Source organism: Mustela lutreola, chromosome 8 (assembly GCF_030435805.1).
Source record: "Mustela lutreola isolate mMusLut2 chromosome 8, mMusLut2.pri, whole genome shotgun sequence".
NCBI lineage: Eukaryota > Metazoa > Chordata > Mammalia > Carnivora > Mustelidae > Mustela > Mustela lutreola.
This window is the reverse complement of record NC_081297.1, coordinates 85953772-85976658: the sequence shown is the minus strand read 5'-3', so window position 1 is coordinate 85976658 and position 22887 is coordinate 85953772. Positions and strand designations below refer to the sequence as shown.

At 41.3% G+C, this 22887-nt stretch overlaps 1 protein-coding gene across 3 annotated transcripts in view; it reads left to right on the top strand.

The window, feature by feature from the left end:
• The window catches only part of TMTC1 (transmembrane O-mannosyltransferase targeting cadherins 1), a 277223-nt gene that overhangs the window by 5224 nt on the left and 249112 nt on the right, over nucleotides 1-22887 (top strand). For 2 of the 3 annotated variants that reach the window (XM_059185861.1, XM_059185859.1), the window contains exon 2: nucleotides 16873-17050. The exons of the other annotated variant lie outside the window; for it this stretch is intronic. In XM_059185861.1, the coding sequence (XP_059041844.1) occupies nucleotides 16873-17050 (178 nt within the window). The remainder of the gene's footprint in view (nucleotides 1-16872; nucleotides 17051-22887) is intronic. 3 annotated transcript variants of the gene reach the window in all.

Below are 22887 nucleotides of genomic sequence, written 5' to 3'. Positions count from 1 at the left end.
GGCTTTAAGTATTATGGACATTTTAACAATAGTAAGTCTTCTACCAATGAACGTGGGATGTCTATTTATTTGTGTTTTCTTTAGTTTCTTTCGTCAGTGATTTATAGTTTCAATTATACAAGATTTTTACCTCTTTGGTTAACTTTACCTCTTTGGTTAACTCCTCCGTATTTTATTCTTTTTGATGCTGTTGCAGATGGGATTGTTTTTCTTAATCTTGGATCATTCATTATTGGTGTACGGAAATGCAGCTGATTTTTTAAACTTGAAATGCAGATGCAGCTGATTTTTGTATATTGATTTGTATCTTGCAACTTTACTGATTTTGAATATTCTAGCAGGTTTTTTTGTCTTTAGGATTCTCTAACATAAAAAATCCGAGCCATATACAAACAGATAATTTTACTTCTTTTTTTCCCTTTTTTCTTGCCTAATTTTTCTTGCCTAATTGCTCTGGGTAGGACTTTCAGTACTGTGCTGAAGAGAAGTGCAAGAGTGGGCATCCTTGTCTTTTTTTTTTTTCTTGTTCTTGATCTTAGAGAAAAAGCTTTCAGTTTTTCACCATTGAGTATGATGTTAATTATGGGCTTTTCATGTATGTTCTTTATTGTGTTGAGATACTCTTTCTGAACCTAATTTTTGAGACTTCTTACCATGAAAGGTGTTGAATTTTGTCAGATCCTTTTGTTGCGTCTCTGGACATGATCATGTAATTTGTACCCTCCATTCTGTTAATGTGATATGTAACATTGAGTGAGTTGTGCATGTCGAACCATTCTTGCATCCCAGGGATAAAACCCAGGTGGTTATGGCTTATGTTCCTATAAATGTGCTGTTGAATTCAGTTTGCTAGGATTTTATGGAGGACTTTTGCATCTGTGCTTATCATAAATGTTGGCCTATAATTTTCTTTTCTTTTTTAAGATTTTATTTATTTATTTGACCGAGATACAGCGAGAGAGGGAACACAAGCAGGGGTTGTGGGAGAGGGACAGCAGGCTTTCTGCTGAACAGGGACCCTGAAGCAGGACTCGATCCCAAATCCCTGGGATCATGACCTGAGCTGAAGGCAGATGCTTAACAGACTGAGCCACCCAGGTGGCCCTAGTTTTCTTTTCTTATATTGTGTTTGGCGTGAAAAAAAAAGGAAAAACCCTTCTCATTGTGAGATAATTGTTCATTTCCATACAGTTGTAAATAATAATACAGAGTTTTCTTATCCATTTTCCTCCAGGGTTAAAGCCTTGCATAACTACAGTATAATATCACAATGAAGAAGTTCACATTGATACAATCCATAGCTTTTATTTAGATTTTACCAGTTTTACATGTACTCTTTTTCTCCTTTTTTTCTTTTTTTTTTTTTTTTTAAGATTTTCTTTATTTGACAGAGAGAGATCACAAGTAGGCAGAGAGGCAGGCAGAGAGAGAGGGAGAAGCAGGCTCCCCATTGAACAGAGAGCCCAATGCGGGGCTCGATCCCAGGACCCTGAGATCATGACCTGAGCCAAAGGCAGAGGCTTAACTCACGATGAGCCACCAGGCACCCCATACTCAGAAATCTGTTGTGTGCATTTCATCCTATGCAGTTTCGTCACATGTAGATTTCCAAGATTACGACACAGTCAAGATACAGAATGGTTTCATCATAAGGATCCTTCCTGCTTCTTTATCATAGTTATAAACACCTCATTCCTAACAACCCCCCAATTTGTAACACCCCAACCTGCTCCACAATCACCACTAATCTCCATGTCCATAATTTTGTCATTTTGAGAGTGCTATATGTGAAATCATGTATATGTAACCCTATTGAGACTGGCTTTTTCTGCATTTATCATAATTCTTTAGAGTTTATTCAGATTTGTTGCATATAAGTAGTTCATTCTTTCTGTTGCTGAGTAGTAGTCCGTTGTGTGGCTGTCCCACGGTTTCGTCCTTCACCTGTTCAAGGACATCTGGGTTGTTTGCAGTTTGAGGCTGTTAGAAACAAAACTGCTATAAACATTCATTTACAGGTTTTTTTGTAAACACTGGTTTTATTTCTTTGGGATAAATGTACGGGATTGCAACTGCTGGGTCACATGGCGGTTGCATTTTTAATTTTTTAAGAAACCGATGAACTGTTTTCCAGACCCTCCCATACCTGTATGAGTAATCCAGTTATTGTGCTTCCTCACCAGCATTTGGTATTGTCACTTTCTTTGATTGTAGCCATTCTGATAGTCATACAGTGATACCTCATTGTGATTTTAATTTGCATTTCCCTAATGGCTGATGGTGTTGAATATACTTTCATGTGCTTATTTGCCCTCTGTATTCCCTCTTCCTTAAAATGTCTCTTCATATCTTTTGTCCTAAGTGGATTTTTTTTTTTATGTTGAATTTTAAGATTTCTTTATATATTGTAGGTAAAGGTTCTTTGTCATCTATGGGGTTGGCACATACTTTTCTCCCATTCTGTAGCTTGTCTTTCCCAGTACAAAACTTAGACCTAGGTTTTGTTGTTGGCTTTTTTTTTTTTTTTAAGATTTATTTATTTATTTATTAGAGCAAGAGAGCATGCCTGCACGCACATGCAAGTGGGGGGAGGGTCATAGGGAGAGACTCTGCAAGCAGACTCCCTTTGAGCTCTGTGCAGTACATGGGGTGTGGGGGGAGGGAGGAATTGATCCCACGACCCATGAGATCATGACCCAAGCCAAAACCAAGAATTGGACACTTAACCAACTAAGCCACCCAGGCGTCCCTCAAACTTAGTTTTTATTAAAATAGTTCATTATCTTTGATTCACTGAATGAATGTCTCACATAATCGAGAGCTAGAAATTACCTTAAGAATAAACAACAAATAAATAAGTTAATAAATAGAGATGTGTAATGTTTGTTACTATAAAGGTACTTGCATGCATAGAAATGTATTAATCAGTTTTTCTCACATAAGAAATCGGCTGAAATTGGAGTAAGGAAGTGGATTTTTAGTGTCTATTCTACCAGATTGTGGGGCAGGGTGCAAAGGAAAATGAAATCAGTTCACCAAGATATGACGGCTTTGTATTACATCAATTTATTGGAGTTGGAACTCTGTTTCTGGGACATTCTTTCCCTTTATTGCACTAGGTTATAGCTGTACTAGAGAAATTTCTCTGAGATTTGGAAAGTGAAAGTGAAGTGGCCACGTACTTGGTCAGAGGGCTGGTGTAGGTGTTGGTGCTGTCACAGCTCCTGTGGGTTGTCACAGACATGCCAGCTAACCCGCTGCTGGCTAGGTCCATGGCATCTCCAGAGCTCTCCAGATCATGGTGCTCTAGCTACCTGAAATCATGGTGCAGGTGTGTGTGCAGCCCTGCGGAAGTGCGCCAGCCTGTTTGAGCCACTCGCATCATTAAAGTTGGAACCTTACAGGCTGTGAGCAGCAGAGGTACCTTCGGGTTCTTGTTCATTGCTTCTGGCTCTTCTCAAGTCCACCCATCCTTCCTCCCTCCTAAATGCCTGCCCTGTGGGTGTTCCATGCAGACAGAAGCAGCAGGCTTGCATAGGCTGTGCAGCAAGCTTCTACAGTTGGGAAAGGTCAGATCTCTACAGCAGATCTCTCTGCTCTATCATTTCTGGTGGTTCTGCTTCTCTAAGCAAACATTAACTGATACAAATGGTTGTCTCTGTGTTCCTGACGTGAGTTTAGAATTCTAATGAATTTGTGTTCACAGTCAAATCTTACATTTGGTCTTTTCATAAGATTATTTTCCAAAGGCACACAGAAATATTTTTGGACCATTGTAGAGCAGAATCAAAACATCTGTGAAAACTTAATCTGCAGCAGTCACCTTTTTTATTTTGCTTCTTTATCCTCCACTGGCCATGACCTGTTTTTAACTCTGGAATCAGAACATTAAACCCGTGAAGTCACTCTGTAGGCACTTAATTGACACAGAACCAAAACCCATGATGCCCATAACCCCCATCTTGAAGAATGGCCCTGACTGATTTAAAAGGTGCTTAGCTTTTTAATTTTATTTCCTCTCTGCCCTTTTCCTCTTGAGAAAAAGAAAAAAAAATCGTGGTGGATTGTTAGCAGAACCATCCAGATCAGGAAGCAAGGAGAAGCTTCCTTCAACAAGAAAGAAGCAGGGGTTTTCCATGTTAAAGATGGGGAAACTAAGGCAAATGAAAGGATTTTAAACTCTTGAGTCTCTCTGCTTTTAGGCTACTGATCATAGTATTCTACCAATTCGCTATAAAGGTTTATCTAATTGAAGGATTCTGATGGTGATATACACCATAGGAGTGAAAGTGGGTGGTTTGAAATGTCAGAGTTAAAAAATAGAATATCTTAATACGTGCAGCTGTAAGGATTTGCAACATTTTAATGCTTGGATCTGAAGAGGTTTTAGTGGGTTGGTTTTTTTTTTTTTTTTTTTTGCAGCAGTTTGCATCTTTTAGTCGCAGATGATATGCCAACCATGAAAATCAGCTCTAGCCTCTATGCCCAAAATCTAAAAGAAATGGTGGCATGTTCATTTTGGTTCTGTTCCTTTTGCTTTGTCCTCTTTGGAACTCATGTAGAGATGGTCTGTTGCAGCAAAGCTGGTAAGTTTCTGTTCGCAGTCTCTGATGGCCGACACCTGCCATCGTAGATTGTTTGACTAGATTGTCTAGGATGTTCAGTGATGGATAGAGCCAAGGAAAAATATGATTGAAGGCAATGAAGTTTTTATAGAGAAGAATAAAAAATGTCCTCTGAAATTTGCATGCCAAACTAATGTTTCTCTTGGAAACCCCAAGAGACGGAGGTTAAGATAGTTGCCTGCCAGCATGAGACTTAGATGTAAAATGGGTTTTGGACTATAGTCTGGCAGTGTAGGAAGGATGGAAAATCAGAGGAGTATATTTTTGAATTATGAGGGTTTTTAGAGGTAAGTCTCTGAATGAAGTTTAGAAAACACCATTGGAAGCAATCTTTATTTATTTATTTTTATTATTTTAAATCAACATGTCTTTTCTGTCTTCCTTTGGAGCTTACAGTTCATGTTTTTCCTAACTTTGAATACTTTGAATACATAGTCATTCCACTTAAAAAAGCAGGGAGGGACAGGGGAGGAGTGCTTGGGCATGCCAGAGTTAATGGCACTGTTCTTTTCCAAATGATGAGAATGGTTTTTGTTCTCCAATACCCTGTTGATCTGACCCCTGGCCACTTCCCTGACCTCTGGTCTATTAGTCTGCACCTCAATCTACCTCTGCCGGCATTCTAAAGTCCTTGCGTCCTTTACAGGCTACACCCACTGCTGCCTGGGAGCCTTTATACTTTCTGAAATGCTCTTTGCCCAGACGCATGCACTCTTGCTCTCTTACCACCTTCAATCTCTGCTCAAATGTCATTTCCTCCTTGACACCTTCCCTGGCACCCTGATCCAAAATGGCGGACTGTCCTCCATGTTTCATCCTTACTCCCTCACTCTACCCTCTTTGCCTTAGTAGCCCACATTGCTGTCTAGCAGCATGGATTTTTTTTTTTTTTTTTAATTTGACAGAGAGAGAGAGAGAGAGAGAGAGATCACAAGTAGGCAAAGAGGTAGGCAGAGAGAGAGGGAGAGGCTCCCTGTTGAGCAGAAAACCCGATGTGGGGCTCAATCCGAGGACCCTGGGATCATGACCTGAGCCAAAGGCAGAGGTTTAACCCACTGAGCCACCCAGGTACCCTGGCAACATGGATTTATTATTGGTTCTTTTCTTCCCTTGCTCCATGAGGTGTATCCTTAGCACCTGGAACAATGCCTGCCATACAAAGTGGGGGCTTCCTAAATTACTGTTGAAAGATTGAATGAGTTAATCACTCACATGAATGCTTGACTTTTTCAGGTAAATATTTAGGCAGGGGTACACTTTTATAACATAGACAAAAAAGTCTGCTTAATTTGTTTCTTGGTTTATTTCCTTTTTTCCCCCCTCTGTCAAAGAGAAAAATGGAGGCAGATAAAGAATTTCTAGGATACAAGAGATGGATTCCAGTGGGTCCTGCTTCATGGGAGGCTGAGGGACAGTTTTGATTCTGAAAGGGGCAGTGGTGGCTCCCTGTTGCCTCCTGCTGGGACTGTGACTCTCTGTAAAGAATGACGATCCACAGCACTTTGGGACCATTCTCCTCTTGCGTGGCATATTGAAATGTGATGTTAGCTGTAAATTTTAAGACTGGACATAGCAGCTGTGCCTTCTGAGGCAAACCCCAGAATTACAGAGTTTTCTCCAGACCTTGCTGTCAGGGGACCAAAGTTCATCCATCCTCGTTTCCTATAGTCTTTAAAGAAAGGCCATGTTTTTTCAAGCCAGTGAGGTAGACATGACATGTTTCCAGTTGGATCAAATAAAGTATAAGGCTCTGAAAATACTTTCTCAAAGGAACTATGATGACTGTGACTTTCTGTCGCCAAGTACTGTAGAATAAAGAATTTGACCTTTATCCCAGGTTCCTGGGAGGGAGCTTCTAAACCCTTGGAAATTCCTGAGTGATGGGAGTGTCTCTGCTGCTCACAGTGGGTCCCAAGATCACCCTTGAGTTTGTGCTAAGGAAGAGGTAACTCACGATGGACCATCTGATAGCCATCTGGGCTGGCTATGCTGGAAAGACCAGTTGTAGGTTTAGAACGATGGGACTTTGTGCCACATACAAGCCCTACCTTCCAACCTCCAGGCAGGGAAGGTGGTGCTGGAGATTGAGTTCAGTCACATGCCCAGTGATTGATTCTATCAATCAACCTAAGTAATGAAACCCCAGTTAAAAACTTGACATTGAAGCTTGTTGAGTTTGCCTGATTGGTATTCATATATCATGCTGAGGAGGTGATGACAAGAAAGGTTTCTGTTTGGGACCCTCTCAGACCTGTCTCCATGAGTCTTTTTTTTTTGGACAGGTTTTGATTTTTATCTTGTACAATAAAATTGAAATCACAAGTGTAATGCTTTCTCGAATTCTGTGAGTCATTCCTGCAAATTATCAAATCTGAGGGAGTTGTGGGAACCCCAAGATTTGTGGTCAGTTGGTCAGCAGGGCAGGTAGCCTGGGGACCGTTGAACTTGCAGCTAGTGTCTGAAGGGAGTGCATCCCTGTGCAGGAGTTTGTCCCCACATAAACTCTGGCTAGTCACTGTCAGAATTGTAGCGCATCCAGGAACTTTACCAAAAATGTACCTTTAAAGGAAAACGAATTGGCTAAAAACTGACAACTCAATTATGCTTCTAATTAAACTATATTTATATCTGTTTATTTTTAAAATTATTTTAATTTTAATTTTTAAATTTTTATTATTTTTATTTTAAATTTTTATTATTTGCTGACTCTCTTTTTGAAGATTTTCTTTTGAGACTTGCTGCCTTGTCACAGATCTTTTTCCTCTCAGTTTCCCCAGCGTTTCTTTGATGTACTTGTTACTCTGAGCACTTACGGGACCCTCATGACAATAACTATCCCTTGCATGGGTGTGGGCTCCTCCTGACAAGTTCCTCTTGCCTTGTTCCCTCCCCATAGCTTCCTCATAGCCAGGGGAGAATGGGATGCCTTGAGCACAAACCCAGACCATAAATTTTATTTGTGTCTCGGAGCACCCGTCTCCCCCTTTGCACTGTGTTACTTGCCTTGGTGCCTGCAAATCCTATCCTTTGGTTCTTTGAAACATTAAGTGATGATTTGCTGATTTATTCTTGATACTAGAGGGAATGCAGAAGAAGAGCAACCAAAATGATTAAGGGCCAAAGGGATTCGCCTTAGAGGAAAACGAGAAAAACCAGATGTTGTTATTTATTGGTTGAATGATCTAAGAAGACTATGGAAACCACTTATTAGTGTTTGAGAGCTGAGAGGATGGCAAGAGAGGGAAGAAGAAAAATGAATGGCAGTTGAGGAAGACCGGAGAATGTTCTGTGTGTTCAGTTTTGGGCGGTGGAAACTCACGAGGAAAGTGTTGGAGGACTCGTTACTTGAGATAGCAGAAACAGACAGTTAAGGTTAGGATGGTTAAAGTACATTTAATTTTTTCTTTTCCCTGGTTTGTAGTTTGTATTGCGAAACAATGTATGTTGTGTTATTGCTGAGAAAACTGGATTTCCCAGGTAATCATGGCAAAGATAGGTAGCCTTCCTTTAAGTATTGAGATGCGTGTCTCTCATTGTTCTGAGTATCACCTGGTTTGAATCACTGGGTTTCTTGGGACAGATCTCCAGGTCCTATTTCACATTTACTAACTTACAATTATCTTGGGGGTGGAATGAGGGAATTGGCAATTGTAGCATGCACGTCAGGGGATTCAGAATCTGGGAACCACTGGGACCCAGTGGGAGCATATGTTACATGAAGCTGAGATGCCAAGTATCTCTGGAGTGTTACAGAAAAAAGAATCCAAAAGCTCATTGAGAGGAATGTTGCCGTGCGTTTACCACATGCCGCCGGCCCACACCTTCCTCCCACCCCTCTACTACAGTCCTTGAGGGCCAGCGATCTTCCCTCCACTGAGGCATTAAGAACTACGTTAGTGAGGGAGCACCTGCAGCTTGGAGAAGCTCTGCTTTGGCTCTTGTCTGTGGGCAGGTGTGATGTGGGAGATGCGACTGAGGTGGGCTTTCTGCTGGGGTCTGGGAGAGCCGGATGCCAGTGGCAGAGCTTAGCTGCCCAAGACAAGGGGAGTGCATTTACCACGAAAGGCAGACAGGCAGCAGGGACCTAAGGGTGATCAGGATGCCATGACCCCCTGGGAGGGATCGCTGGTGGTGGCCAGTTAATCACACTGTTTGTAGGAATGAAGTAGATATGCAGCCCTCTTAGATGTTGCTTCGTCTCTGTACCTGGGAAACTCCAGGCTTGGTGGAAAGCCAGGCTTGAGTCACCACAGGGGAGAATCATGACCTGTTAGGTGGGAGTATGGAGGTAGAGCTGTTTGACTGACTGACCTGGGGTCTCCTGGAAGAAGGGTCCTAGTCTGTTCTGTAGTAGAAGTCTCTTCCAGGGACACAGCCGGTTTTGTTTTTTTAACCCACTGAGCCACCCAGGCGCCCCGGTTTTGTTTTTTTAATCCAGAACTATTTTCCACGGAAGAAAATTAAAAGGAGTAAGGGGCTTTATCTAGAGATCCAGGCTCTGTGAGTGGGTGGAAAAGGAGGGGCAGCCAATGGCTTTCCTCTTCCTTCCCCACTCCTCCTCCTGTAACTTCTTGGTGGACACTGTGACCCTGTGACCTGTTCTGGGGACCAGTGCCCTGTGATTGCTGTGTAACCCCACTTCTCTGGGCAGCTTTACAGGGAGGCAGACAAGCTCAGATGGAGGAAGGGCATTTGCGGTCCTGTTTGCCAAAAAGTCTGGAAGGCTTTCAGCCGGTCAGATGTGATTATTCTTTTATCTTTTCCTCCTCCTCCTCCTCCTCCACCTTCTCCTCCTTCTCCTCCTCCTGCCCCCCCCCCCTTTTTCCCCTTCTCCTCTCCATTTTCCTCCTCTTTCTTCTTCAAATATTTATTTATTTGAGAGAGAGAGAGAGAACTAGTGGTGGCAGGGCAGACTTGGGGGGAGGGGAGCATGATGTGGGGCTCAATCCCAGGACCCTCAGATCATGATCTGAGCTAAAGGCAGATGCTTAACTGACTGAGCCACCCAGGCACCCTGTTCAGAGTTTTTCTGGGAAAAAAAAATATATATATATATATATATATATATATATATATATATATATATATATACACACACACATACATACACTTCTTATTGCTCGGTTTAAGCTTTAAGTTAGAGATGAAGGCTCAGGGCGCCTGGGTGGCTCAGTCAGTTAAATGTCTGCCTTCTGCTCAGGTCATGATCCCAGTGTCCTGGGACAGACCCTGCCAATGGTCTCCTTGCTCAGCGGGGAGCCAACCTCTTCCTCTGCCCCTCCCTTGCTGGTGCATGTGCTGCTCTCTCTCTCTCTCTGTCAAATAAATAAATAAAATCTTTTTTAAAAATCTTAAAAAAAATGAATTAGAGATGAAGGCTGAACCAAATTAGAGATTCTTACTGTTAAAAGGGAAAGATGATCTTTTCAACTTACAACTTAATTCAAGTTTATTTGCTCATTCAGTAAACTTTCATTTAGAGTCTACTGTGTGCTAGGAGAGATGGATATGATGAGGAAAAAAGTGAATTTTTTACAATGCATGAAAAAGCTTATAATATTTGAGGAATATGGTTAAAGAGTTTTTAAAAAACTGAGTAAATGCTATAGTGGAATGCACTTAGGGTGACGTGGGACGTGAGAAACTATTTTTCTTAGGTGGTATTTAGGGTGGGCTGTTTTTCATGCTTCTGTATGGACATTTCTGGTTATCCAAACACCAGTTCTAGTCTTAAATACTGCTTCTTCTTTAGAGTAGTTGGCTTGTATTGTGTTAAATTGTGACTACTTTGCGCCATCTCAATGGGCACACAGATATTTCCATGTAGCCATGTGGGCCCAGAATTACCAGGTCTTCTAATATTTTAAGAGAAGCTAGAGATCTTTATAAGAAATCACCTGTTTTATCATGGAGGTTCCTCAAAAAGTTGAAAATAGAACTACCCTATTAACCAGCAATTGCACTACTGGCTATTTACCCTAAAGATACAAATGTAGTGATCCAAAGAGGCATGTGCACCCGAATGTTTATAACAGCAATGTCCACAATAGCCAAACTATGGAAAGAACCTAGATGTCCATCAACAAATGAGTAGATAAAGAAAATGTGGTGTGTGTGTGTGTGTGTGTGTGTACACATACACACATATACACAAGGGAATACTATGCAGCCATCAAAAGAAAGTGAAATCTTGCCATTTGTGACGACATGGATGGAACTAGAGGGTATTATGCTTAGCAAAATAAGTCAATTGGAGAAAGACAACTAACATATGATCTCCCTGATATGAGGAAGTGGAGATGCAATGTGGAGGGTTTGGGGGATAGGAAAAGAATAAATGAAACAAGGTGGGATCGGGAGGGAGACAAACCATAAGTGACTCTTAATCTCACAAAACAAACTGAGGGTTGCCGCCGTGGGGGAGGGGGATAAGGAGAGGGGGGTAGGATTATGGACATTGGGGAGGGTGTGTGCTATGATTGCTGTGAAGTGTGTAAACCTTGCGATTCACAGACCTGTACCCCTGGGGCTAATAATACATTATATGTTAATTTAAGAAAAAAGAAATCACTTGTTTTAAATATGTTGGTAAATTAAAAGAAGAAAAGGCGTACTGTTGAAACAGAACAGTTTGTAGGCCATACTTAGCCCTTGGGGAGTCTCTTTGCAGCATTGTTATTGCGTCTTCCTTTCCAGTCTGAGAGCTGCTTGAGTCCATGCATTGCTTCACTCACTCATTCTTTTGTCCGTACATCCATCCATTATTCACTTAATTTTGACAGCTGGGAACCAGGCATTGTGCTGGGCACTAGGGTTATAGCCATAAGGTGGCTAAATTATGGCAAAAATCCTTTCCCTTGGAGAATTTGGGATAATTTCTATCATCTTTCTCGAGACTGAGCTTTCCACATCTCCTCAAGTCTTTCCTGAGACATCATTTTTTTTTTTTTAAGATTATTTATTTATTTATTTGACAGACAGAAATCACAGGGAGGCAGAGAGGCAGGCAGAGAGAGAGAGAGAGGGAGAAGCAGGCTCCCTGCAGAGCAGAGAGCCCAATGCCGGACTCTATTCCAGGACCCTGAGATCATGACCTGAGCCGAAGGCAGAGGCTTTAACCCACTGAGCCACCCAGGTGCCCCTGAGACATCATTTTTGAGACTCCCCACTCTTCCAGCATCCTGGGGTTCTCCTAGGAAGGTGCTCCGGCATTAAAGTAGCACCTGGAGGGGCTACTGCCCCATGTTGGATACCCTCTCCGGCACACACCAGAATACCTCCCTCTTTCCTGTCTCTACCCCGGTAGATTCTCCCTTTGCTAGCTTTCTTTCACTATTATTTGTCAATGTCTCTCTTTCTCCTACAATGCTGTCAGCTCTTTGGTAGCAGATGCCATGTCTTCTCTTTCTATCTCTGGGCCCTACATCATATCTGACATGAAGTAGGTACTCAATAATATCTGTTAGAATGAACTGAAATGAAAATTAGTTTGGCTTAATGCAGTTTGGTGTGTTTGATAACCAAGACGCAATAACTCGGCGAGTTTAGCATAAACTAACAGCCCTTGGACAATACTATGTGTATAGCTTTAGCCTGGATTGCAAGTATTTTGTTCTCTTTTATGTCCAGATGTGGGACTTTTCTCTTACCCATATTCTACCTAAACCTGTAAGAATTAATTAACAATAGCAAGCATTTAAACTTTTTGTGAATCTTAGTCTGCCAGTTGAGTGGACCCTCTTTCGCAGATGTAGGCTTTCTGCAAGCTTGGTTAGCATATGCTACAGATCTCACTGAGTTTCTGATAGAGATATGGGACAGACCAGAGATAATGTCAGAATCTTGTGACTTACACTGAAGGTCTCCATCTAAGGAGACCCTGGTTATTATTCAACACTCTTTGTATTTGCCACAAATCCATATTCTTGTATCTTGTACATAAGGAGATTCTGAAAGTTTTTGATTTAATGTCTTTCTTTTTTTTTTTTTTTTTAAAGATTTTATTTATTTATTTGACAGAGAGAGATCACAAGCAGGCAGAGGCAGGCAGAGAGAGAGAGAGGAGGAAGCAGACTCCCTGCTGAGCAGAGAGCCCGATGCGGGACTCGATCCCAGGACCCTGAGATCATGACCTGAGCCAAAGGCAGCGGCTTAACCCACTGAGCCATGCAGGCGCCCCGATTTAATGTCTTTCTTAAAATAAAGATGTGATGTGTCTGTCATGCTCCCTGTTCTAGTAAAATGTGAGGTTAATCCGTTAAACCCCCTTTTTGTGAACCCATAAAAGAATCAGAGATTCTCTTTCCACTGCTCATAAATAACGTTTTGTTATTATTTCCTCTCAAGCTCACTTGTCCATAGTTTGGAGAGCTCTCTCTCTATCTCTTTAGATATTTGGGAAACTCTAGTAGTTTTAGATTCTCAGTCATTTCTCAGGGCTTTAGATTCGCCAACATCTGGTACTGTGTGAGGGCCTTTCAGTTACCTTAATTAGCACTGCAGTCGTTCCCCATTCAGTAATTTATTTTTTATATTTTAACATCCAATTGAATTCACTTAAAACACCAGGCATTTTGTCCTAACTGGTTTTCAGGAATATTAATCTGATGACAGCTATACTTGTGAATATAGCATAATGTATAAACTTGTCAAATCACTAAATTGTACACTTGGAACTAATGTAACATTGTGTGTCAACTCTATTCAAATACCCCCACACCCACCCCCGCAGTCCTCTATATAGATAACTCCTGCACATTTTCAGATAGGATACATATGGACTACAAATGGGACTCATTTTGTATCATTTTTGGAAGGGGAAAGTACCTCAAAAAGTGTGGCAATATACTAGCAACACTTTTAATGATTCTTTTTTACTTTTCAAATGGTTGAATAACAAATATTTTGGGAAAAAAATAAGTCTTTTGTTCTCTTTTTAAAGGCAGTACTGTTAATTTGTAATCCAAAATGATGATCTAAAGTGTAATATCTGTGAAATCAGTCAAATACATTAGGGACTTGGCTTATTTGATGTCTTGCCTTCTCTTCATTGTCATTTTTATGATTATCACAGTAAGATGCATCTTGTATGTTAAAAAGGCAAGTCCTATTCTTCTACTTACTCAATGCTTCTGACATCAGGTGTGTAGGGTTTTTATTTTTTAGTGACCAGTTCTCAGTGTCCTATATTACCTGGGTGTTCTTTTAATAACTCTTTCTGGAGTTAGCATCAGATCCCCCAGGTCAAAGGCCCATTTCTACAAGACTGACCCCACTTCAATTCTTTTTTTTTTTAAGATTTTATTTATTTATTTAATAGAGAGAATGAGAGAGAGAGGAGTGGGAAAGAGAGCACAAGCAGGGGGAACAGCAGAGGCAGAGGGAGAAGCAGGCTCCCCACTGAGCAGGGAGCCGGATGTGGGACTTGATCCCAGGATCCTGGGATCATGACCTGAGCAAAAGGCAGCTGCTTCACCGACTGAGCCACCCAGGTGCCCCGACTAACCCACTTCAGACGCTGGTTGCAAGTAGTGGGTCCCTAGCTTGCTGCACTTCTGTCCAGCTTAGTTGCAAATCAGGAGTTCTCATGATGCCCTCCTCAGATTCAGTAATTTACTCCAGTGGCTCACAGAAGTCAAGGAAGCACTTATTTAATGTTTACTGATTTGTTATAGAATGAAGGGTATGATGCAAGATATAGATGAACAGCCAGTTGAAGAGATCCTTAAGGTGGGGTCTGGAAGGCCCCAAGCTCAGGAGCTTCTGTCCCATGGAACTGCAGTGTGTTGTGTGCCCAACTTGGTGGTGTGTTCACCAACTTGGAAGTTTTCCAGACCCTGTGGTTCAGGGAGTTTTTATGGAGGAGCTAGGCATCACTGATAATGACCTCCATCTCCGCCCGCCCCCCCCCCCCCCCCCCCAGTACCTGGAGGATAGAGGAGGGAAGGGGCTAAAAGTTCGAGCTTCTAATCATAACTTGATCTTTCGGGAGACCAGCCCACATCCAGAAGCCATCCAGGAGCCCACCAGGAGTCACCTTATTAGAAAAAAGATAATCCAACCACTTGGGGACTTCTGAGGGATTTAGGAGTTCTGTGTCAGGAATCAGCGCCAAAGACCAAATACTAGAACAAAAGATTGTCCTAGTACCTTTATGACTGAAGAAATTACAGAGGTTTTAGAGTCTCTGCCAGGAGTTGGGATAAAGACTGAAATATGTATCTTATTATATCACAATGTTACATTTGTCTACCTATGTCTATATACTTGTATCTGTATCTATATCTATCTGTATCTATCTTTGAACAGTTTTCTGGTTATTTCCTTATGGAAAATTCCTGGAAGTGGAACTTTTGGTCAGTGTTTATGTACTTCTTAAAGCCTTTTGGTACAAATTGATAAGCTTGAGACCTTCCCACTTGGACACTCACCAGCTGTTTGTAAGATTTGCCTGTTTTGTCTCATTGTCATGGGTGTGAATGAACTTGGAATGGATGGCTTAGTTGGTCTGGAAAGCTTAGCCTGATGGAGTAGAAATCAACTCAGGTTGGTGGGCTTTCTGGGAATTGCGCCTAAGTTCTTCAAGGATAGGGATCTGGTCTTGCCTCTCACAGCTCCCCCATCCCAATCTTGGTGATTTCCAGCAGCTCGCTCACCACAGGCGGGTCCTCTTGTACTGGAATGGGATGCTCTTCTTTCTTTTTTAGTCGGACCTGCCCGCCCCCTAGTTCATGGCCCATTGTTCTAGATGGGCTGTTTCATGCCATGCTTCCATCTTCAGGACTCTGGGGGTTGTGTGCACAGACTCATGGGTTGGCCATCATACGGCTCGCTGGAATCTTTCTTTGGAGCCCTGAAGTCAGGTTCCACAAAGCAATTCATTTTTCTAGGCTTGATTACTTCAGTGGGAATGAAAATGGAGTCAGTAACTATGACATTTATATTCATGTGTCCAAATAAAACTTGAGATGTTTAAAATTCTGTAGGTTAAATTCGTGCACTTCTCAAGTCAAGTGTTTAGGATATGCTTATGCCATCACTAAAGTTGACTTGCATTTTCAATTGTTTGGCTAAAAGAAGGTGTTTCTTTAAGAGAAGCAGATCTAGGGATTACTGTTTCAGTGAAACAAGCTGGAGTATAGACAACTACAGGCAGTCCCATTTAGGGTGCTCCCTATACAATTATATTTTTGCTAACCCCACAGAATCAATTAGGGACATTATGTCCTGTTATTAAATTTAAGGCAACCTTAAGTCTGTTCTGCATTTCTATCTCAGGAAGGTATTTTTTAAAATGTTGAACAATACATTTGTTCCTCTTTTTTTTTTTTTTCTTTTCTTTTTAGAGGGAGTGGGAGAGAGGGTGCGAGCCTGCAAATGGGGTTGGGGGTGCAGAGGGAGAGGGAGAGAGAGAGAGAGAATCTTAAGCACAGAGACCCTGGCAGGGGCAGGATCTCACCAGCCTGAGATCATGACCTGAGCTAAAACGAAAAGTTGGGCGCTTTAACCGATGGAGCTGTCCTGGTGCCCCATGAGTTTCCCTTCTTTCTGTGATCGATTTTAGTTTCTTTGTCATAATCTTAGAATTCAAATTTTGAGGTCTGTGGGAATTTAAGTTAGGAAACATTCAATACAGATTCTGAAACAATGTGCTTTTGCTCATCCTTTTAATTTCAGCTGCAGCTGGTAATAGCATCTTCAGATGCCCCGAAGATCCTTTGTGGAGTGGTAATTAACGATCATTCCAGGTGCATAATCTGGAAATTTGGTTCTTGGGGGGCACTGCGGGTGAGAGAAGACGTTCACGCTTGGTTTGTCCCAACTGTGACGGCAGTCATAGTCTTGTGGTTTTTTCTCCTCTTCAGTGGTTGCGGCTTTGACCCATAGAACTGTGGACTAGTCTTTGAAGGCTCAGCTCCTGGAGAAGAGCTGGCAAGAGTATCATGGGGTAGTTCGCGTGAGCCTTGGACTAAAGGGAAAACAGGTTCAGCACCTCTTTGCCTGCCTTGAGGCTAACAGAGTTCTCTGAAATAAAATTACAGTGCATTTGCAATGGTTTCTGCAGATAGGAACATTCTGAGATGGGGGAAAATGATACTCCCACATCTAGAGTAACCTGATGTTGGGAGTCATTTAAAAAGAATCGATTGAACAGCTTATCTTTCAAAATGATTGATTCCCTCCTCTCTCCTTGTGCTTCTGTTCTGTATGTAGCTAATTCGGCTTCTGTCTCTGTCTTTTTGTACAGGCTGAACATATTTTTGACTGGCATGAACCCATTCTACTTTCATGCAGTGAATGTGGTTTTACACTGTCTCGTGACTCTCGTCCTGATGTACACCTGTGACAAAGCTGTCTTCAGGAACCGGGGACTGGCTTTTGCTACAGCATTGCTTTTTGCTGTGCACCCTGTCCACACAGAGGCGGTGAGTATCACTGCAGCTCCGTGAAACAAGGAACTAAAAAAAAAAAAGCTAAACTGATCTTTTTTCCCCTTTTCAAAACCATGTGAATTCAAAGCTCCACTGAAGTGTTTATCTCTATATATAAATCATTCTGCTTGACAACTTGTCTTTTTGTATGTTCACATGGCCTTCACACTTTAACTGGCTTTTCCAAATAACCTGTTATTATTATGTGTCGTTGTAGACGGCCACAGTTCTTTATTTGAAGAAAATTCAAGTTCTAATGTGTTTTAAACAGCACAGGGCATTTTCATTTACTTACTGTGCTGAGGCATTGTTCCTGCTCTACATTTGAATTTTACCTTTTCTCTCTCTGCTTTCTGTTTATAATATATATGATGCTGAACAGTGAGTGCGAGGGGAGGGCTAAAGAGTTAGACTGACATTTTTCAGATTAGAAAGACAGAGTTGCAATAGCGACTTAGAAATAGGTTTTCAGGTTATTTCGTGTGAAGTGTAGTTACTTGGTAGGTGATGCAAAATTTACTTAAAAAGTATAGATAGTTCAGATCTGTTTGGTCCTCTTTGAAATATGGACTTGATCACGCACTGAGAAGGCATTATCAAGTTACCTTGTTTCATGGCTTAAGAACCACAGTTGTTTTATTGTGTCCATATTGCTAGGGGTAGAAAAAGACTTTCCAAGGGGTTCCTGAGCCCCATGGCTTTAAAAGAATCATTTCTAGAGCCTTAGCTTGCATCTGGACACTTGCCTATAGTTTGTCTGTCTGAGAACACACCTGGGGTCAAGGTGTCAAATTGGTTCTCCTCACCCTCCTCCCCTTTCAGTTGTCATCTCATTGAAAAATAAAAATGAAATGTCTCACCTACATCAGAATTTTACTCTGCCCCAGGTGTCCACAGCTCTGAGGTACTGTATAAAGGAAAAATTTAATATATTGGTGTCAGCAAAGTCTCCTTCAATTGAGGCATCACAGATCTGGAGTGGGGTTTCATATCGCTGTCTGTCTTCCACTTATTTCTGTGAGGAACGGAACGTGGCATTAAAAGTGGGGTATGGTGGCCTGTTTTGATCTTCTTAATTCAGAAGTGAGATGGTTGTCATGGGGATGCATCATAATATGTTCATTTGAGCCGACACAAGAAGCCTGATTTGGCCAACTAGTGTTGTAATGACTGGTTTTGCCAGTTAGGCTACATGATGGACATTTTCCATAAACAGTATTGTATATCTGTAAGCCCAAGGTTTTGACACAAATATATTTGGAATGAGAGATCAAACAAAAATCAATTTATAAAAAAATTACATTACTTAAGGTAAATTTTCCAGCTCTTTCTTGAGTATTTTAAATAGAAAAAGTCCCTCTAAGTGGAAGGCTATAAATAATAGTCCTTTGGAAAATCTCGGTGAAGCCATTTTTGGTATAGTGCTGAGAAACCATGAAAGCAAATGACTCTAATGACAGGTAACTCTCATGATGGCTATGCTGAAATTATTTGCTTCCAACCAAATTAAAGGAGAATCTGATTGAGTGTTGGCTGGTAGATCATTAAGCATTATGTAATATGACAGATGACTATGATTTTGTCAATGACCTTAGTGTTCAAAGAATTAAGTCACTGCTATAACATAGCTATTTCTGTCTCATTTATGCAAACATTTCTTTAAAGATGAAAGCTAGGAATGGAACTGATACTATATGCATTCTTATTCTAACCTAAAGTAATATTCAGTCAATAATTGCACTTATAGAAAAGAAACATGGGACTTCTGAGTGGCTCAGTCCATTAAGTGGCCAGCTTTTGATTTCAGCTCAGGTCATGATCTCAGGTCATGGGATTGAGCCCCACATCAGCCTCTGTGCTGGGTGGGGAGTCTGTTTGAGAGTCTCTCTCTTCCTCTGCCTGTCCCGCTCATGTTCTCTTTCTTGGATAAATAAATCTTAAAAAGAAAAAAGAAAAACCTACTATACCTGTTATTAAGAAGTGTGTTTTTATATGTAAGAGCTAGTTATAATTTTTTCTAATTTATGATGTATTGAGCAATTGTGTATTAATACTAAGTGGTAACTTAATGATGTATTTTTATTACAGAGAGAGAAGATGATAAGTAGAATATTTTTAAGCATAACTATACAGTACATGCTCAGAGGGAAGTAGTTCAAGGGGAATGGGTGTGAAATGTCTGTCGTTTAAAGAAGAGCCTGTTCATGTTAGTGTAAATGGAAAATAATGAGCTTCAAATTGTGGTGGCACATTTCTGATTCCATTTGGTACATTTAAAACAGTAGTATTACACCCTTATTTTTAAAATGTCAGTATTTACAATGCATGGGAAGTTAGATCCCTTCAAGTATGTAAAATTATGATGAAAAAATTTTAGATACAAATTTTAAAAGATGAGATACCCAAGTTTTTAATATTCTTCTTGGATGTCACCTGAAGAGAAATAATCAAGGACTACTACTCCTTATGGTAGTAGTAGTCCATATGGAATATAGGACACCGGGTCAAAGTACAGTGGAAAATATATGGTTGGAGTGTCTTGGGGAAAATTTTTGCAGGAAAGAATAAGGGATAGAACAATAACAGTCTTAATTCTATGCTTGAAGAGAGGGAGTCCAAGTAACCTTGGATAGTGGGATCATGAGCTGGTAGTTTGGTCGAATTCTAAGAAAAAGGAAAAACATCCTGTTAGCAAAATGACCTTTAAGATAAAGTTTCAACAAGCTAATAAAAAAAAAAAAATCCATGGTAGCACAATTATAGGGACAAAAGAGGCCGAGAGCTGGACGTTTAGGGAAAAATTCTACAGAAACTATTTGCATTCACAAGGAAATGAGATATGCAAGAAGGAGGTGAAGAAATTTGACTTAACATAACAATATATACTAGGAAGTAAAATTAGGAGGCTGTTATTCAATTATAGGTATTAGTTTAGGTTTCTAAGGAAGAAGACAGAGAAATAGGAAAAAAACATTGTTTTATAGAAGACTTGGTGTGATAAATTAATAGTAAAAAAAAAAAAAAGAAAAAGAAAAATTGATCATAGTGTGGCTGGAGAGGGAGTCAGAGGGATTTATCTCCCCTCTGCTAAATAAGAACAAAATCAGGACCTTAAGTAATCCCAGGAAGGATGGAGGATTAACATTTTTTGAGGGAGGGGTTTTGTTTCAATATGTTGGTATGTTTAAGGGTTTGTTTCCTTAATTATGTAATCAGCATATAGTAAATGAATTCTTGCTTGGTGTAGGCACTGCTAGGTGCCCGGAGGGTATGTGAGTGGGTAGTGGGTCCCTACCCATAATTTGTTCACAAATTCCTAAAAAAGCCAAAGAACATACACATAAATACATAGAAGACAAAGCAGTATGTTGTGTAATAAAAAACTATCTCCAGTTTAAGTATAAGGAATAAATTCATTTATTTACTCAGTCTTTCAACAAGTATTTAAGTGCAGGAGGTATTAGCAATGACTAGGATAGACCCATACCTTTCCTCATTGAAGGCCTTGTGATTCTTCAAAGGGTTTTCTGACAGTATATTCTTTTGGAGAGCTGAATCATCATAAAAATAAGTAGAGAAATTGGGAAAAACGTGGAAAATCATTGTAATTCCCTGGTGGTAATTGAAACTTAGCAGTCATCATAGAAACATTATTGGTTGGAAGGAAGGCACTTAGATCAAGTCAAAAGCGAGAGCAGGAAATGCCGACACATGGTGTTGAAGGCTAAGGTCGGCATTTCCAGAACACATGTAAGATGAAGAGCACATGTAAGAGAGAATCAGTCATGATCTAGTCAGTCAGCCTGGCATGTTTGTTTTTAAAGATATTAATTATTTATTTGACAGAGAGAGATCACAAGTAGGCAGAGAGGCAGACAGAGAGAGAGGGGGAAGCAGGCTCCCTCCTCAGCAGAGAGCCCAATGCGGGGCTCAATCCTAGGACCCTGAGATCATGACCTGAGCCGAAGGCAGAGGCTTAACCCACTGAGCCACCCAGTGTCCCCAGCTGTTGCATGTTAAATGTGTGTTTCCTGGCCCTGTCTGGCAGTAAGGGCACTCATTCGTGCAGCTAGAACAATCAATAACTTGATACATACGGTATACTTTATATAAATCCTATGAATGGTATGCTAAGAAATAATAAGTTTTGGGGGCAAATTAAATTAATTGGTATTTCTGTTACGCTTACTCGGACTTAGATCTAATTGTTTGAATTCTACCCAATGATGTTCACTCATTTTTTTTCCATCATTTGGGTATGTGTTACAGGATTCAGTTCCCAGGTAACAACTATCTTCTTGGTGAGGAAAACCTGCAGCTTGAGGCAGAGTCCGTGCTATCCATCTGCATGTACTTTTGGCTAAGTCCTTTGTACTTCTCAGCATCCTACAGTTCAGCTCTCTTTGTCGGTAGAATAAAGCCCAGGACCTCCAACTAAACATCCCATATCTGTTCATTCCTGTCCCCTCTAATGTGCTTACTCCATGCTCTCATCACTTAATGCCTTCCCTTCTAGAAACACCTCATGTGTTTTCAGACTGTGCTTTCCTCTGCCTAGAATGCTTCTGTGGTCCTTCTCCGGCCCCGGATTTGCATCCCCTGACTTGAGCTTGCTGAGTCCTTCTTGCTTGTCCTTTAGGTTTTAGTGTAAAATGCCAACCTTTCCACGAAGGCTTCCAGCTTCTGCAGTCAAAATCAGTCCCTCCATTATTCTCATGGCAATGATTTCTCCTCTTTATGATATACACAATTTGCTTGTATCATATTAATACAGCTTTGACTCCCCACCAGGTGTTAAACTCCTTGAGGCTTAGGTCATATCCCTCCAGCTGGCATAGTACCTGGCAAATAGGAGGCCCTTGGAAAATGTGGAGTGGAATAAGTCATGCAGTTACTGAACATGATGATACTGACCAACCGAATCACAGTGAAAGTGAATGGTTGGTCTAGACATTTAGTAGTTGATGGCAAGCACCTTGTTTTTAAGACATCTAACCCCCTTGCCCCAGAGACCCCAGCTCAACAGGGATATTCAGTGAATGTATGGTGGTTTGGAACTGGCCACAGAGTCTGTCAATGTCTGCACTAATATTTCAAAACACCCTCTGAGCTTCTGCTGCAGGGGACACTACATTCTTTGGATCTGGGCACATCCAGCCAGCTTCCCAGCAGCACAGACTGGCTGCAGCACAGACTGGCCGCAATCTGAGAAGTATGCTTCAGGCACCTTGAGCACATTCATTACGCTTGCCTGGCTTTGGATCGCCTTATTCCAACTTGCTACACCCAGTATCCGCTTGCAGGTCTTGCTCTTGTGTGCCTTGGCAGCATCGGTTGTGCTGTGATGAGTGTCCCTCTGGGCCCAGATGTGTCGCCTTATCCCTAGACTTTGTTGCTAGTGAGCCGAGCTCTCTGTTTAACCTTCCGGGGCCTTGCGGGTGATGCTGAGCTCCGTGCTCAGAGATGCGGTGGTGTAGACAGAGCAGATCTGGGCTCCTGCGTGAACTGTGTGCATTTGTTGCTTTACAGATTGTGAGTCTGAGCTGGTTCTCGACACTGAGGTGACACCATATTGTCATAGCCTAGCTCCCCTGAGTCGGGCAGTCTTCCTGATTTGGCCCTCAAACGCCTTATAGATTAACGGATCAATGAACAGTGTGTGGTCCAGGCATCCACATCAGCTAATACCTTTTAACTCTGTACTGCTCGTGAAATTCCTTAGCCATCTCCAGGTTTCTCTTGCTGTGGACTGGACTAGGATTTTGCTCAGTATGTGACTTGCTATCAGTCTCAGTGCAAGTATATAATTACATTATCTTCTATTTATACTT